The sequence below is a fragment of the Gambusia affinis genome, linkage group LG05, assembly GCF_019740435.1.
Source record: "Gambusia affinis linkage group LG05, SWU_Gaff_1.0, whole genome shotgun sequence".
NCBI lineage: Eukaryota > Metazoa > Chordata > Actinopteri > Cyprinodontiformes > Poeciliidae > Gambusia > Gambusia affinis.
The window spans coordinates 5,488,219-5,506,221 of NC_057872.1; the positions used below are offsets into that span (position 1 = coordinate 5,488,219).

General features: G+C 40.7%; 1 protein-coding gene and 1 long non-coding RNA gene across 5 annotated transcripts in view; one reads left to right on the plus strand and one right to left on the minus strand.

Moving 5' to 3' along the window:
- The window catches only part of LOC122831727 (neuroendocrine convertase 1-like), a 197,666-nt gene extending 186,616 nt beyond the window's left edge, over window positions 1-11,050 (plus strand). For all 4 annotated transcript variants that reach the window (XM_044118125.1, XM_044118127.1, XM_044118126.1 and 1 more), the window contains 3 exons: window positions 2,272-2,441; window positions 7,691-7,765; window positions 10,490-11,050. In XM_044118125.1, the coding sequence (XP_043974060.1) occupies window positions 2,272-2,441; window positions 7,691-7,765; window positions 10,490-10,696 (452 nt within the window). In that variant the 3' untranslated portion in view covers window positions 10,697-11,050. The remainder of the gene's footprint in view (window positions 1-2,271; window positions 2,442-7,690; window positions 7,766-10,489) is intronic.
- LOC122831730 lies at window positions 4,719-17,640 on the minus strand. Its single transcript, XR_006370744.1, has 4 exons — window positions 14,666-17,640; window positions 13,217-13,328; window positions 10,598-10,659; window positions 4,719-5,026 (listed from the first exon to the last, which is right to left on the minus strand). It is a non-coding gene; the product is annotated as an uncharacterized LOC122831730 (long non-coding RNA).
- Between the last annotated feature and the right edge of the window lie 363 nt (window positions 17,641-18,003).

An 18,003-nucleotide genomic window follows, 5' to 3' on the forward strand; every position in this document is an offset into this window, starting at 1 on the left:
GCAAAGTGCTTTGTGTGTCAGCTTAGACTTAATAGTGTTCATTTGAGTTAGGTGTGGGCATGAGTTGGTGTGTGCGTGTGTGTGTGTGTGTGTGTGTGCGTGCGTGTGCGTGCGTGTGCGTGCGTGTGCGTGCGTGTGCGTGCGTGTCTGTATGAGTGTTGTATCTGATTATCTGATCTGCCTCCTGGGCTCCTCAACCCAAATCCAATGGTTTTGTTTCCTACAACTCCTCCCCACTCTTCTTCTATCCTTTCCACTTCCTCCCCTCCTAACAGCGCCGCTTTCTCTCTGTGGAGGTGTGATTACTTTCCTCCTCTGAGCACCAGTCATCTCAGGGTTCAGCGTGTGTGTGTGTGTGTGTGTTTAGTTGGTGATCTGAGCAGCCTGGTGCTGGGTATTGTGCGGCACAATTCACGGACGGTGTCTCCAGATGAATGCCCCCATTCACAATTACAGCTCCTCCATTAGCTGCAGCGCCGCTCGCCGCCTTGTTGTTGTCTTTTCTTCGTCTCTGCGAGGAGGGGGGAGAAAAAAAGCAATTAAATGCAGGACAAAAACAAGATAGAGGAACACAAGCAGAGTACCTGGAGAAAGAAGGGAAGAAAAGAGAACATGAAGGGTCTCTGGCTGCGTCCGCGTGAGGAGGGGATTCTCGCTGCACACTCTTTTTCCTTCCCTGAACTTTTCAGACTAAATTACGTCTCTGCCTAAGTGGCTCGCACAACTAATCAGAGCTGCAAGTTCATTCCCTGTTTTGCCTCGAGTTTCATGATGTGCTTTAGGTTCTTTGGGTGTAAAGGTCAAGGGTGCTGGTTGAGGAATAATTCAGAAACCATTAATATTTGTATTTTTCCTTCTCAGGAAGAAAACCATTTAGAACGAAACTTTGAATTAGAGCAAAGGTAAAACCATTGGGGCTAGTTCTTCAGGCCGCATTTCTACAGAAAAAGGAAGAAATGTGTATTTTAAATCAATAAATACAGTCCCATTCAATAAATTACTGACAAATTAATTTATTTTAGTAACTATACCACTCAATGAAACGCGTCATAAAAATTAATTACACACAGAGGGATGTTTGAGAGCCCATATTTTTGTTCATAGTAAGGAGTTTTCCACATCCAAGTAATGAAACGAGTTTTAAAATCAGAATATTACATCAGACCATTACAAAAATATATATATTTTAAAACATAAACATGAACTTCAAGAAAATTATATTTCATATCTGCATGAATTATTTTCAAAAGTTGCTTTTAATCTGACATACAAAACTCATGGGAACATACATTCTGGTTTACTGAATATGACTTCATATGTATCACTTTATGAACCCAATAAGCAATAATGATATTAATATTTCCACTTGTTGATCAGCTCTACGTTTTGATGTATCATAACATTTAGGAAATTGTCGTTTGGACTGAAGTTTTACACGGTAACCAAGCAGTTTCATTGTGACACTAATAATCAAACTATAGATCAAGTTTATTTGCTTAATACATTTCAGCAAAAGAGCAGTCAAAAGTGTTTTACATCACAAAAACAAAAAAATTAAAGTCATAAAAACAACCTGCAGTCACCAAAAGAGAAACCAGTAACAAACATTAACATTTTGTCAGTTGCCATCATCAAATTAATCAATACACATCAGATATATTGATCAATGTTCAAAAGCAACTCTAGGCAGGTCAGGTTTTTAGCCTTGATTTAAAAGAACTCAGCGTTTCGCCTGTTTTGCAGTTTTCTGGAAGTTGGTTCCAGATTTGTGGCTCATAGAAGCTGAATGCTGCTGTAAAAACATTTAGACGACGACTCAAAAACTTAGAGGCTCAACGACTGTTGCTTAACAAATACGTCAACCCAAAAGTTTGACTTCCTTAGTTGAGGAAAACTTAAATATGTGTCGCATAACGCGGCCTCCAAATGGGATTTTACCTGAAGGGTCAAACACTAAATAATCCACCTTACTATAGAGAGAAAATAATGGTTTTCAAGTTTTACAAACATTTTCAATGTGTAGCATGCAGCTCTGTTCAGCCTAATACTCTATGAAAAAATGAAATAATCTGCCAATGGAAATAATATTAAGGAATTATTTACTTTAAAAAAGCTCTTGTATCTTACTGAAAAGGCACTTGTAAGTTAGTTTTGTCTCTTTTCAAGTGTTTTAAGATATTTGCATTAGAAACTAGACCAAAATGACTTGGTAGGATTTTTGCAGCGTTGAGCTGGATTATGAATCCTCCGTTCTTCTGTTTTGCATCTCAGAGGGGCCCCTGCAGAGCGTCGTGTCTATGGGGGGCCGTCACCTGGTCCCTCACGGTGGGCTCTACCGGAGGGACCGCTCCCCTCCTCTGGACGTGCTTCAGTGGGTCTTCCACATGGAGAGGGACAGGAAAGTACGAGCTAGCGACATCACTTTGCCAACCAAACACAAGGTACAGTACTGTACACAGAGGTAAAGCATCTCTCACACACCATTCATACACACACCACACACACACACGCTGTGATTTACTGTTCCAATAAATCACTGGAGCCGCCTAATTTCCTATGGATTTCAATTTCCCCCTGGACATATCTGCATTGATCAACTTCAGGTGTGAGGATGTGCCAGGCGTCGCTCACGGTGACACTGAAGAATGGCTCTCAGATCTCTGCCATACGGCTCAACGTGTTTGGGTGTGTGTGTGTGGGTGTGTGTTAGGGTACAACTGTAGGATTTGTGCGCATGCAGCGTTTCTGTTCAGCTCCGTCGTCGCCGGCGAGGCGTTCAGGAGACAAATCCTCGACTCTGGGTAATAGGATCTGAAAATGTCAGAGATAGAGGATCAGACGTATCGAGACTCCAGATACTGTTACTGCGATCAGATCGTCGTCTGTTCAGATCACGAGGAACAATTAAACATTCAGATCAGACCAGTGGAACCAGCAAGTTTCAATGAATGCAATCCAGACGCCCATCTTTTATCGCCTTCTGTCTTTGTCAGTGCTGCATTATTAAACCAATCGTATCGCTGATAAAAGTTTGCCTGTAGATGAAAGATCTACAGGCATAGGCGTGTGTGTGTGCGTGTGTGTGTGGGTGTGTGTGTGTGTGTTTCTGGCTGACATGTCCTTGCAGAGGTGCGTGCTCCTCTGGGCCTGTAGATGAGTTTTGAGCCGGTGTTAGGAGGCGGCGACGAGGCCGGACAACGTCTTTACCCCCGAGTTCCTTCCCTGGAGGCAGATCTGAATGGATTGTAGGAGCAAGGAGGAGAAATAAATTGGAGAAAAGGATAAATCAATGCTTGGCAGAGAGGCAAACAGACCTTTCAAACCCCCCAGTCCACACACACACACACACACACACACACAGGTTCCACAGCGTGGCTTTTTTTTTTTTTCTTCCTTGGGCTGTATTGGATTGGTATGCAGAGCTGAAGAGAGAGACACTCAGAAAAAGACTTGGCCTACAAATGATGTCCTTTGTTTGATCCATTACGTTGGAGGGGGTGGAGGGGTTGTAGGTGGGCTTGTGTGTGCGTGTGTGTGTGTGTGTGTGTATTGAGGGGTGAGGGGGGGAGTCCCACTGAGATAGTAGAGCAGCTGAGAAACAAATACTACATCTGAATGGGAGCATATCCTTCTTCCTGAGAGAGAGAAAGAGCACTGAGGTGTTCTGTTTATTGCACAGCTTAAAGATTGTTTGAAAATGTACTAATAAAGCTTTTAATCTCAGCAGTTATTTGCTACCCTGTTGCATGTGTTTTTTCTTGCTTGCCACTAGCTGCGCCTCAATCGCAAATGTGTGCAAAAACTTTGTAAATATTCCGCTAATGTCGAAAAAACAAGATTTTCAAATTTAAGTATTTCCATTAACTAAGAAACGCAATTAAAATCACACGTGAATACGTTTGTCCACGCAATAAGTCACTACAAAACGCGCCGCGCCATCATCCTCCAACCACTTTCTGTTGTCATCGTCGTCGTCTTCTTCTTCATGGTTTGCACCAGTGGCAGCATCCGGTTGCTGATCATGTGGTGCCAAGAAAACCTTTCCATTGCTGTTTTGCAAAATAAACCAGGGTGCACCGATGTATCGGCCGGCCGATTTTCTTAATTTTGAGATCAGTGATCGGCCGGTTTTTACACGTGAAGCCGATCTTCTCCACTGATGCTATCAGACTCGGCAAAGGTCTAAAAATCAACCACTGTGCTTTTCTCTTCTCCCGTGAGAGAGGCTTGAGTGACAAACCGGACGACCAGGTCATGTCTGCACATTTACAGTTAATAATAGTCACTCCATTGTTGCCAATTCAGCAACTTTCTTGATATATTGAGCAACATTTCAGACAAAAAAACTGGTATCGTCCAAAATCAGAATCGGTAAGTTAGGCTTTTTAAAAGATTGGTAATCGGCCACAACACTGCAGTCGGTGCATCCCTAAAACAAACCAATTTTGATATGGAAAAAAAAAGAAAAACCTATCCTAGTGCAAAAAGTTTTTTTATGGAGAAACTAGAGCTTTTTTTAAATTGCTGTTAAGTAGATTTCTTTTTGAAATGTCAAATTTCAAAAATAAATGTCAGCTACTGATTAGAGAAAGTTTCATACTATTTCAGGCTGTTCCAGGTAAATATTGTATGATTCCTGTCATCCGCCTGTTTCTGCTGGTGTGTGTGCTGCACAAGACGTTTAGAAAATTGTGCAAAAATACCAACAAAAACCAAAATTAATCTTGAAGACAGCTTTATTTTCTCTGTAATAATGTCGACATGTGGAATAAAAACAACTATTTTTGTACATTTAAGAGCGAAAACCTGAACAGTGGTAAATATGGCGAGGTGTTTAAACAGTCGGTACTTTAATGGTGAACGGAAACAGCATGCATTTTAATCCAAAGTATGAGCAAATATGTTTGCTTTAGGAGAGACGGTGCACTGACAACGTCAGCTTGCTTTCACACAAAAACAAATGTGATTTGAAACGACACGAAGCAGGATGTCCAACCAGCAGCAGCTCCTCAGAGATGACGCTGACCTGAGAGGAAGACACAGACAAGAGAACAGAGTTTAAGTTGGATTAGAAGAAAATATCCATAACTGACATTACAACAACAAATTGAGTGATACAAAAACTCCTGAATTCATGTATTATTGTATACATAGTGTAAAAGCTAACGTAAAGCTCATCTGGGAAAAATGCAGAGTTTTCTTCTTTGTGCTCTTTACTCACGGCTTCAAAGGTCTACAAATATCAGTGCACGGCAATTAGTTGGGAAAGCGTCCATGTAACCTACACAGGCAGTCATAATGAATAAATCAGAACATCCATCCGGATGAAATCAGATTAAAAATGACAACCTTTCAGCGGGTATTAAACAGACTTCATAAACGCCACATTTCTGTATTTAAGTGTTATCTGATGTAATGTCCCAATCTTAAATGTTGTGTTTTTATTACCTTTAAGCTGAAAAGCATCTCAACCGACAGATAAAGAGTCTTAAAAACATTAAGTTGATCAGCACACCGCAAAAACACAAAATCTTGCAAAGTAATTATAGTCTAATTTCTAATGCAAATATCTTAGTACTCTTGAAATAAGCCAAAGCTGACTCTTAAGATATATGTGCTTGTTTACTTTCAATAATTTGTTAAAATTGATGAAAAAGTCCTAGTTCCATTGGCAGATTATTTCACTGCTGACATGGGAAAAATGTCTTGTTATGAATGAAATAATCTACCAGTGGAACTGGCGTTGTTTTCATCTTAAATACTAACGATGCTAGCTTGAAATCCAGCCGCACCTCCAACACACACAGTATGTCAGTGTAGTCATTTTGTTCACGGACAGTAAATCACTCATCAGCCCTGAGCTGCTCTTTATATCTCTGCTAACTAGCAACTGTTAACACTTTATAACCAGCGTTCATGTAAAAACGGCGCATAAAGCTGCCAGAACTTGTCGTAAACCCGTCTCACTTGCTTCTTAAATATGGATCTAATTGTATGAGGGCCCCCTGCTGAGGTTATCAGACCATTTTCACTCTCAAAACAGACTCTTAAAATGCAATCAAATCTCAACTTCAACCTCCCTCTAATTATTTATGCAGCAATTTTTTCCCCATCACCGCTCCGCTCTGTCTGCGCTCCAATAGTCTCTATCTTTTTTCTTTTTTTTTTTTCTGAGACATGCACCACTCTGAGTTCTTCACACCCCGTTTAGATTAGCTTGGGAGTTCTCTCCCATTTTTTTCAGCGTTTCTTTTTATAGTTCGGTCGCTCGTACTGTACTCCCTGCTGTGCTTCTATTTTCATGAATGCTGTGAGAAATAATTGAAAGCGCCGTGTTCGGCGCCGTCTGTTGCAGCTCTCCCACTTGCTCATGCCTTGTAAATACTGTATCGCTAAAACCCCCGCTGAAAAGCTGCCAGTTCGGGAATCCTCACAACTCTGAGAGAGAGACAGAGAGAGAGAGAGAGACGTCAACGCTCGCTGAGAACCTGAGCCGAGATCACATTGTTACCGCGAGCTGAACGCTGCTCTTGTTGGACGGAGCTTGTTCATCTGCTTGTTCTTGTCGATTTCTTATTTTTATTTATTTTTTCTGTGAAACTATATTCCCTCTGTGAATGTCTTTTTCTCTGCGTGTTTGCTCGACAATTTTTCACCCGTGACTTCTACGCAAAGCATGTCAGAGGAGTCATGACTCCTGCTGTACGCCATGCTGCAGCAGATGGAAGACATCAAGGAATCTTAACAGGAGCGAATGTTGTGTGTGTGTGTGTGTGTGCGTGTGTGTGTGTAGACCTGACCTCTGCCCCTGCTGCCGTCAGGTGTGTGGGTGGGACTCTAAGGGAGCGAAAGCCCCTCACCTCTACCAGTATGGGTCTAATAATGTTTAGCACTGATACTTATGGCAGGAGTGTGAAACTCGTTTTCATTTTTGGGTCATGTCAAGACCATGAATGTACTCAGAGGGCCGGTTGTAGTAGAAAGTATTGATAAAACTGTTCAAATATTAATAAATAGCTCTCTCTGCATTTGTTGAGTGCTTCTTGAAATTAAATATTGAGCGTCTTTTCATGTTGATGTACTTTGACAGTATGCGGAGTAAAAAAAAAAAAATTTAAAAAATGCTTTGATTTGGTTGATAAAGTCATATTTAGGAGCAGCGGTGTTCAAGCGTGTTTGCCCTGGGGGCCAAAGCTGGCCGATTTAAACTACATCTTTAAATTAAAGATGTAAAAATTTGTTTGATTTTCTTTGTTTTTTATTTTTTGTATCTCCTCAACGATAAACATTTTAATTAAATCTGTATATTGGTAAAGATCCAAAACATGAAAAAACTGTGGACTTATTAAAAAAAAAAATAGACAACTTCCACAATTTGGGGTCTGTGAGTGGCCACATTTTTACTGTCCTAGACTTGTGGTCAAGGGTCACAAACGGCCCCCAAACCACACTTTGAACAATCCTGCTTTTAGAGTCCAGAGGGCCATGTAAAAAATTACACTGGGCCGGATTTGGCCCCTGAGCCTCGAGTTTGACTCACATAACTTATGATGTCCTAACCTCTTCTACTTTATTTAGCTGCATGGAAGAGCAGAAAGCAGTAAAATAATCTCTGTATTTCAATCTCTGAAACTGGCCCATGCCAGCCACACTGCCTGTTTTAATGTGAAACATCTCTTCCATGATCCAGATGTCGGAAACTACAGGAGGCAGAACCATGAGCATGAACCTCATCGAGCCCCCAACGTGGAGGAGGGCTCTGAAGGTTTGTAAATTGCTGCGTGTTTTTGAATTTTTTTTTATTTTTTTTTTGGATAAGATGCAGGGAAATATTTTTCAACCAGACAAATATGTGTTTTCATGTGAGGCACACCTGGCAGGAAGCCCACTTGGCCACCAAAATGTATGTTTGTTTGTTTTTGTGCGGGTTTTTTTTTACTTTGCATATGTTGGTGTCCACAGCTGGAACGGTTATTGAAGCTGGCAAATATTTTGACAATTATTCAGTTCGTAAAGTCAATGTTTTCATCCCACATATATGTAGCTGTGGCTTTTAGGTTTCATATGTTGCTCATTGCTGGCAGAAAAAAATCTCACAGCATGAATGGCAACCTGGGTCTACTGCTAGATTAATATTTATTTATAGAAAACTTTCTAGAAAGAATAGATGGATGGATGGATGGATGGATAGATAGATAGATAGATGGATAGATACTTTTGTGAACCTACACTAAGTGCCCAGTAGGTGGCAGTGTGTTAAGTGAGGCTTTTATACAAGTGTAGCATCAACACGCAAGTAAATTGTAGCGATAACTATACTTGAAAGAATTGGCTGTATAGAGAAAGAAGTGATTTAAAACTGGAGAGGCTTAAATAAATCGGCAACTCCTTGAAACCCAAAATTTGTATTTAGATAATGAATCAGATAATGAAACACTTGAATATATTTAGGCACCTTTTATGTAGAGCCAAGTTTTCTAACACCAACAAATTACTGAATTACTGAACAAATTACAAATTACCAACAAATTTGTTGCTGCTCTGTATTCTTTCTGCCCTGGGTAGTGAGCCATATCAGAAACCACTGCTCTTAGTAAGATTTGTTAATTAAATGTGTATGCTCATCCTTAAAAACTCTTATATTCCTGTATCTAAAATTAAGGCTTTAAAATGTCTTACATTCTTGGGGGTGGGGGGGGGTTTAATCACAGGACTGTTTAATCTCATGTAGTTTCCCTTTTTCTTGTGGGACTTAACTTTTACGCAGAAGTTTGAGTCAAGACTCGAGGTTATTGCAGCTAATGGTAACCAGCTGCTAATATGTCTTTGCTAGCTAGCTATTGAGCTTATTCAAGTCCGTAATGGGTTAGAAAACGCTAAATTACCACCAGTTAACTGGGCGATGTTGGTATTTGTCATTGATTCACTTCTGTTGTCAAGCTATATGACTTATTTACAGGTCATAAATTTCATTCAGAGTTCTTAAACGTCTTAAATCTAAGTTGGTGGAACCCACAGACGTCCTGAAGTTGATATAAGATCCTTTTTACAGACTAAATGTAGACTAGCATCGACTGATTTATTATAACATATAAAGTGGGTAAAATATGTATCGGACAGGTCAACATTGTTCTCAGTAAATACATTTCAAATGGGATTACTGGCATGAAGTTTCCTCCAGTTCTCAGCAACGACCCAAGTAAAATCAAAGCAAATTGATTTTTAAATAAAGTTATGGTCAAAACCTGTAATGGAACAGGGAATAAGTATCTAGTACACTTACATAAATGTCTTAAATATGGGGGTGTTTTAGCCTTAACTCTATTTCTATTGTCTTCCTTGGAAGTCATCTTCAGATTTATATCCAGGTTGTCCTGGTACATTTATCCATTCATCCTCCATTCAGTTATTTGAAGGTCTGGCAGTAGCACATGTTGTAAGATGACCCACATTATCATGTTCCTACCTTCAAACATCCCTTCTGACATGGTTCTTCCTCCAACAATGGTTTGTGCAAAGAGTTTAGCTTAAGCCTCAATCTCCAGGTAAAGCTGCGCCTGCTATTTCTGGGTCTCACTGAAGATCTCTGTTAATGCTTCTTGGCTCTTGGACAACTCTTTTGACTTTTCCATCAGAAATCCTGTGAGAGACGCCTGGCTGTGTCTGCTTTGTGTTGAACTTCTCCTCTTCTGGATTATGGCCCCAACGAGCATTTGCTGGAATATTTAGAGGTTTAGAAAGACATCCCCAACCATTGCCGTCCAAATGTTTTGCAACGGTGCGACTTTCTTTTTTATGAAGATTTCCTTTCTCTCTGTCCAATACTTTGCTAACAAGAAACCAATGCAGCTGATTCTAAGTGCTGACAGATCTCAGTTGTTTTGTTGTTGGTCTTCTAGGTTTCGTTTAATTCATGTTTTACAGTAGTTATGCCCTGTACCATTCCACTTTATTGCACATAACTTTACAAACAACTAATTTGTTATTTTCTTTGCATGTTTGGATTACTTGGCTTGTTACCAAAATGTTGTGTGAATTTCACGTCGATAGAGTGAACCCCCGTCTATTTGCAGTTCCGTTTTTGTCCATTTTTTGGTAGAACGTAACTAAAATATTGGAAAGAAATCCACCTTGGGAAGCTGAAATACCGAGGCACGTTGCTACTTCACACGATAGGTCGGTGTTTACAAATCAGCCAAAGAAGAAGCACTACGTCCTTTAATTGGCAGTGAATGATTGTATCAGTGTTAGCTAATGGATGTTAGCTCCTGTGGTATTTCCAAAATGCTTCTACTGTGTGCATTAAGGCATATTAAGGTAAATTTTATCTTTGAACTATTAAAACGGGCAAATCTTATCATTTCAGAGGCGTCTAAGTATTTCTCTATTTCCTCTGTTTTCGGTCAACGATGGTCCCTATCTCTCGCAAATACTGGGGCTCCAAATGCGTATTATAATTAGAATGATTGTCACTTTTTTTTCTCCACAGCTACGTCCATCAGATGTTCAGCAGACGTCCTCCCTACGACCCAGACCTGTTCTTAGCACGGAAACAGAACCTAAAGGAAAAAGACGGACAGACAGAACTGGTCCTTACCATGATGAGACTCAAAGGGTGTCACCACGAAGACGGACCAATCAGAACCACTCGGTGAAGCTCTGTAAGAAGAAAAAGGAGGAGGTTGGGAGGGTGTAGTACGGAGCAGGGAGTAGAAGGCACAACATGATTAAATAAAGACTGTTGTTTTCCTCTGTGCAGCAAGCCAATTGATCACAAATCGACTTGTATTTTCTACTGTGTGTGACCCCAGTGTCAGCTGTGATTATTGCTTGTAAATTCCTTACCCAATCCCCTTTCCCACCTGCCCAAACTGCACACGAACACACCAATCGTTTCTCCCACCCCGCCAAAACAGAAAGAAAGAAAATAGTTTGAGGAAGAGGTTTCAACGCTCCTCAGTTCGCCTCTGCGAGTTGCGATGGGTTAGCGAGCGATATGTTTGTCTTTTTCCACTTCAGTGAAGGGTGAATTCAGCTTGGCAGCAATAAGAAATGGATTACCCGTTCATTTAGGAGGCTGCGTCACTCCTCATTGAGCTGGACAAATAACAAATTAATTCCTAGCCGGCTAATTTCTCTCTGTTCTCCGCCGAGTTTTCGATAGCGTCGAATTACTGATCAGAGCCGCGTGGCCGCTCCCTCAACTTTTTCTTCTTCTTTTTTTATCAATTCCTTAAAATTGTGCCACGATGAGTGAGAGAGATACAATGCAGGGAAAATACCTTCCTAACTATTTGTAAGAAGAAGAAGAAAAAACTTTACAAGGGGGAAAAAAAGTTCTTTCTCTTTCCTTCTGTTATACAATAACGTTTTGTTGTTGTTGTTTGTTTGTTTTGTTTTTTATCAAGTCGTCTCAATCTTGTATCAGTCAAGTGCGGGTCAGGTTGCTCGTGGTGTTTTGTAAAGCAGCGGCAGCGTATTGACAGGCTGGTATTGATGTTTCAATTAGAGCAGCGTTACATAGTGCTGCGGCGTGGTAACACGGCGCGGCTCCCGCCATCTGCTTCTGCCTCCGCGTCTGACGAACGAGGCACGTGGGGCTAATCGAGCCGCACATGAGCGATGGCACCGCGATATCTGGCTCGAGCACACGACCGCGCACGTCCTTATGTAGGGGGAGGGGTGTGTGCTGGGGAGTGTGTGTGTGTGTGTGCGTGTGTGTGTTTGGGGGTGGGGTGGGGAGGGGGGGTTCTTGTTTAAACAGCCCTGCAGAAAAAAAAAAAAGCTTGTGCCACGGGGAGCAGCCAGCAGGTTATTTCTCCCAACAAGGATTCAGGCTATAGAAGCACCAGATGCACGAGATGGAAAATTCTTCAAAAGCTTGTCTTGATGAAAAGACAAAAAAAAAAGAAAAAAAAAAAGGAAATGGCTTGTGCCAGGTTTCTCTTGCACTGGGACAGCCTGGAATAACAGTGTGCATTATGCCTGGCGTTGCTGCCTGCCAAACCACACGAATCAAAGGCCTCATTGTGTGGATTACCTCGTTAATCTGCTGATGCCATTGAGCAGTATTGCAGGTGTTAATGTGCCAGTTTTTTTTTCTTTCCTCACTATCTCTCTCTCTCTCTTTCTCTCTCTCTTTCTCTCTCTTCTTTTATTGGGGAGGTGTAGCGTCAGGTTTGTAATCTGCTTTAAATGCTTTCTGGGGAACGACACAGTGAAACTCTGCCAAGAGATTGCGAGGAGCTCTCTGTTAAAGGGGATGGAAAGGCGAGTGGTGGGATGTGTGTGCAGGGGAGGGGGGGGTGGTGGGGGGGGGGGTATGTGGTGCCGAAGCCTGTGGGGACTATAGCTGGTGAGCTGCATGGCCCACACCACTTGTTGAAATATAGGGCTGCATGAATAATGAAAGAGGGAGAGGGGAAGCGATATTGCTAAAGCAGTCCCACAATGACATCCATCATAGTAATGCCCCGTCGCTCTGCTTCTTTTGTCTCATCCGGCGCACTAACTCCAAGTTGCGTCCCTTTGGAGGAGCGAGCGTGCTCCGTGTCTGCCTGGGCTGATAGACCAGAAGACACAGGAAGGGATGGATGGATAGATAGATAGATAGATAGATAGATAGATAGATAGATAGATAGATAGATAGATAGATAGATAGATAGATAGATAGATAGATAGATAGATAGATGGATAGACAGATAGATGCACAAGGAAAAAAAGGAGTGAAAAGTGGAGAGAAATGTGCTTCTTTTCTGCTCCCCGGGGTGGTCTCTTCATCCAGGGGCCTCAAAGAGCGACAGAATACACCTCCCTGTTACAATGGAAGGGGGCGGGTAAGGGGGGGGGGGACTCACAGGGGCTGTTGCTATTTGAGTGTGTGTGTGTGTGTGTGTGTGTGTGTGTGTGTAGTGGGGGTGCAGCTTTAAGCAGGCCTTTGAGTGGCCTAATTGCATTGGAATACAGCAGCCTGAGAGCTGGTTCAGATCACGGCGGGCTGCTGGAGGGGTGAGCGCCCGCACCTCGACAGCCACACTCAGCAAAAGAGCCCCGGCACAAAGCGCACAATTAATGCTCTCCCTCTCGTTAACTCTCTCCCCACTTTTTGTCCTCTCCTACTTTTTTTTTTTTTCATCCGCTCATCCCCCTACTTCTCTTCTCCTCCCCCTCCATCTCCCTCCGTCCTGACCGCACAGCTCAGTATGTCGTCACTCACCCACTGTATTAATCCTCCCATGCAGCTCCGTCAATCTCTCCATCTTTGATGCACACAACAATTACAGTACAGATGAAAGGCGTGGGTCGGCCGCCTTCCCATTATGTAAGATCTGAAACAGGAAGAAAATGACTGAGTTGCAAGCATGCTGGTCTGAAATGATGATGATGATGATAATAATAATAATAATAATAATAATAATAATAATAATAATAATAATAATAATAATAAAAACCTTTAGAGGCGGATGGACATGTGATGTGTGCCAGTTCACATCAAATGGTGATTATTGAAAGAAGTAGAAACAGAATGACATGACTAATTAAAGTTACATGTAAAGAAAAAGGAAATTAGAATCTTTGCAGCCCAAACAACAACAAACCGGCAGCAATCAAAACTAAGATGTTTAGCATTTACACTTAAAAAAAAAAATTGCTGCCAGAATTCAACACAGAAAAGAAATTTGCATGCATTTTAGTCTGGTAGATTTTAATCAATTATACTAAATTGGTATTATGTAAATGTAACAGCTGAAAGATTAATGAAATCCAAACAGAACAAAATTTTATTAAATTCTAATTAGTATGATGATTTTGTTCGTGGGGTTTGTCCATCCTGAAAAAAAAAATAACAACCAAAAAGCAAGAATTGGTTCATAATGATTGAGCCATGAATCATTACTGAAATAGTACAAACTTTTTGCATGTCTCTCATATAATTTATTATGCTAATCTTTTGCTAACAGCTGAGACGCGTAATGAAGGTTAGCATGCTTGCAGCTTTGTCTTTAGCATTAGCGCTGTCGCTAAGCGAGTCAAAGGTGGACACGAAGTGAAACTTAAAACTATATCAACTGTTTTAAAAATTCTTAACGTTCACTAAGTTAATATTTGCTTCATAATGGGATCCATAAAAACATATCAGCCTTACTGGATTAAAAGTTTAGTAATGGCTTGTTACAAAGTTGTTAACAACGTAGCTAATAATGTAGCGAATGTTAGTTTTTCCTATTGTTGCTATTACAAACCAATATGCTTGATTGCAGCTTTAATATATTTTTGAGCAAACATATCAAAACTAATTGTTTTGTGTAGTTGTGCTTCCTTCCTCCTTTCAGAGACAGCTCAGTCATTTTAGTAATTATCAGAGACCTTACTGGTGGAAGCATTTGGATTATTGTGACTTTTACTAGTGATTACAGATGCTTAGATATGAATCAAACTTATTTTCTTCGACTGTGACATAAACTTTGTCGTCTCGACGTTTTGACGTGTTGAATGTCTTTAACATGAATGCTGTTTTGTATTCAAGACCTAAGACACAACAGGAGAAACATGTTGAAATTTAGATAACACGACCACCCTGCGACAAGGGTTTTATGAAGCTGGTCAGTAGCGTTCTGCTACTATCTCTGCATCATATCAGTAAAAAAATAAAGTAAAGCCTTACAGAAGTGTTAGTCTGTTCATGGACTCCACAGTCCAATCACAGTCTAGTTGCTCCATATTTAAAAAGCCTCCACCTTGGACTCTCTGGGCCGAGTCGTGTGAGGAAGGAAGTCGGCGATTCTGAAAACATTTCATATCCAACCAGCCCTAGCCTTTGATTTCCTTTATTACCCGAGCCGTGTCTTAATAAAATCTAATTATTTCCGCTCGCAGGACGTTTTCGGGTGAGAAACTGGCAGAGGGACGTGAGCTGATGTATGGGGGAGACAGTCGCCTAATTAGAGTGTTAGAAATTGAATCTTTACAGCACACGGGTCATATAATTATCCTACTGTTAATTTAACGCTTACATTCCCCACCGTTCATTTCGCTCCCTTAAATGTAGCTTGGCAGCGGCTCGGCACCCCGGTGCCTGGGAGGAGGGCCCCCATCGTTGGCCCTTCCGAGCGACTGAATAACAGCAGACCCCGAAGTCCAAATAACAAGGCTCGCATCATTTATGCATTGTTAAGCCGTGTAATTGAAACGAGCCGTAGTTTGCATATTACGCCATTAAAATAATGTGCTTCGCGTTTCTCCCAACACGACTGTTTAAGCCTGTGTGGCGATGTGGTAATTCCTCGAATTACAGCCTAATTACCACAATGTTCTTTTGATTTGGCCGATCTCAATGTTACGCCACAATAATGTGGAATATTAGCAGAATGAATGACCGAGCCGTGCCCGGAAACTTTTCGCGGCATAACTTAAATCCTGGTGGCTTCGTGAGCCGCCAGTGCAGCTGGAGCCACATCCATAAAGGATTATTAGCCTATGAAATGAGATCCATTAAAGGCCCAATCACAAATCTTTCATTAAAGAGCTCGGCTTTACGTGGAATAGGACCATTTTGTGTGCGTGACTCTCTTGATCCTCATTATCCACTTTAAATCACAGAGTGTGTGTGTATTACTGCTGTAAACATCGTAATGATGTTTATGCTCGCTATAAAGTTGTATTTAATTTATGACAGGTACTAGGAATTTACAGCATATTTGCATTTCTTGTCATTTTTTGTCAACACACGCCTTTAAAATAATAATGTAGTAAATTATTGCAGTTTGTAGCTGTAAATATAGTCAACCTTTTAATGTCTGATCCAATAAATTGTATTCAGAAAGCAATGTAGTTCTAATTTGAAATCTGCATTTGATTCTCTGTACTAAAAGTTGAACGGTCGCCTTTAACCTGTTTGTTTGTATCATAATTGATACATTAGGCATATGTGGTTGTATTTATCGAACTTTCCCAACCAGAGATTTTTAGTTTGCCTTAAAAAAAACTATGCAACATTTATCACTGTACATTTGATCCAATCAAAAACAGGGGAAAAAACGATGCGTTCTGTGCTATTGAGATAAAGACGACTATATTTAGGCCTCACAATAAACAATAAATCAATTAGTCGCATGGTAAATAAAAAAAAACTGTCAATGATTTATTTTTTCTCTCTTTCCTTCTACCAAAATTGGTCTTCAGTTTGATGCCATTTTTTGACGGACAATTTTGTTTATAGAATCTTCACGATTCATCTTATTTGTTGTTTCTGTTGTTTTCTTTACTTATTTCGGATATTCAAAATGTCTTCCAGTGTTAAATGTTCATTAAAATTTAAAGTTTATTGATTTTTGGGAATGTGTTCTTGCATTGTCATGCCGTCACCATTATATTCCTTGAAGGTGGTCTCAAAACAACAAGACTATCGTTTATCGCGATATCTTCTGGGACAAGTTATCGTCTATCATTTCTTAGCTATGATAAAATGCACCTTTCAAAGCATTAGGCAAAAGATAATATTCAGAAAGTAATAGTTTTCATTTGAACTCTTTACTCGATGCTTCTTACAAAAAGTTGCCTTTAATTTCTGTCTGTTTGGTATCAGAATTGATACATTAGGCATATATGGTTGTATTTATCAAACTTTCTCAACCAAATACAGTTTTAACTTGCAGTATTTTAGTATTTAAAAAAGAAATACAGATTCAAATTGTCCACTCTGGACACCTAAAAAAAAACTGTGGTCATAGCAACCATAAAAATGTTTAGGAACGCCGTCAACCAACACATGGATGATAAAACAATCCATTCCGGGTCAGAGAGAACCGAACCCGATGCAGTTAGCACCTGAATCCTCCTGCGTGTCTCTGCATTGTTCTCATGTTCCCGTCTGCACATTTGACATGTGTCCTTGTGTGAACTTTTTAATTTTATTTTGTTGAATAAATTAACATGGCTGAAAATGATTTGTGAGTGTGAATATTTAATATATAGGCTTTTGTGTGTTCCCTGAACTCTTTAGAAATTTTTTTTTTTTTTTTTTTTGGCAAAAGTATTTCTTTGATTGCTTTTTTATTGCCTTTTAATTTTACTGCCGGTCCACGTTATTAAATAAAATGTTTAATTACAGTTTCAGTCATTTGCATAGCGAGAAAGTTATAAATTGGGGATATCTGGAAGTGTACGGGCTGATTTATTGGTTTAATTTGTTGCCACTAGGTAATAACGTTATATCTGGTGGGAAGTGAATTGTTGTAGGCCAGACCAACCTACGGTGCTTTTTAATTGCGTCCGTACTTGTAGGACGTATCTGCGCCTTTAAATCTAAATCGGTGACAACACCCAGAAGTTGTAAAGTTGAAATCTGCTTCTGCTTCACAAAATATTACGTTTCTGTTCAGTTTTGATTTATCCCTCAGCAGAGTGAGGTGCAGCTCTGAGGAGAGACATAATCTCATCTTTTTCAGATCTTCTAGTCCTTTCTGTTTTTCTTTCATTCTTTCTTTTGGGGCCTGCGTTCCTCACTCCTCCCTCCTTTATCCATGTAAAGGCTTTGTCCCCGCTGCACAGAGCCTCTCTAAATAGAGGCCTTTAGACAGTCGTGGTTTGGAGTGGGGTGGGGTGGGGGGAGAGGCATCAGCGGTGATGCAACTGCTGTTGTTTCATTTACCTCTCCCTATGGCAACCAGCAGCAGTCGGCCAGGAATGTCCCCTCTCTGGACAAAGTCCTGGTCCCTAAAGCTGACACCGGGGGCAGCGACAGCTGGGACGGGATGGAGGCTTGCCCTCCGTGCCCCGGACTGGAGGCCTTAGCTTGGACTTAATCCTTCTGTTCACCTCTGTCTGTTTTCACTTTATTGGACGATGAGCAAGCCTTTGGACTCACTTTTGCGTCTACAGCAGTTCTCTAGAAGACACGCAAAAAAAAAGGAAAAAAAGTCAACTTTTGTAACAATTCCTCAATATATCCTTAAAGAGCTGCAAACGTATTTCAGACCCCTCAAGTCTTCATTTACTGTCTTA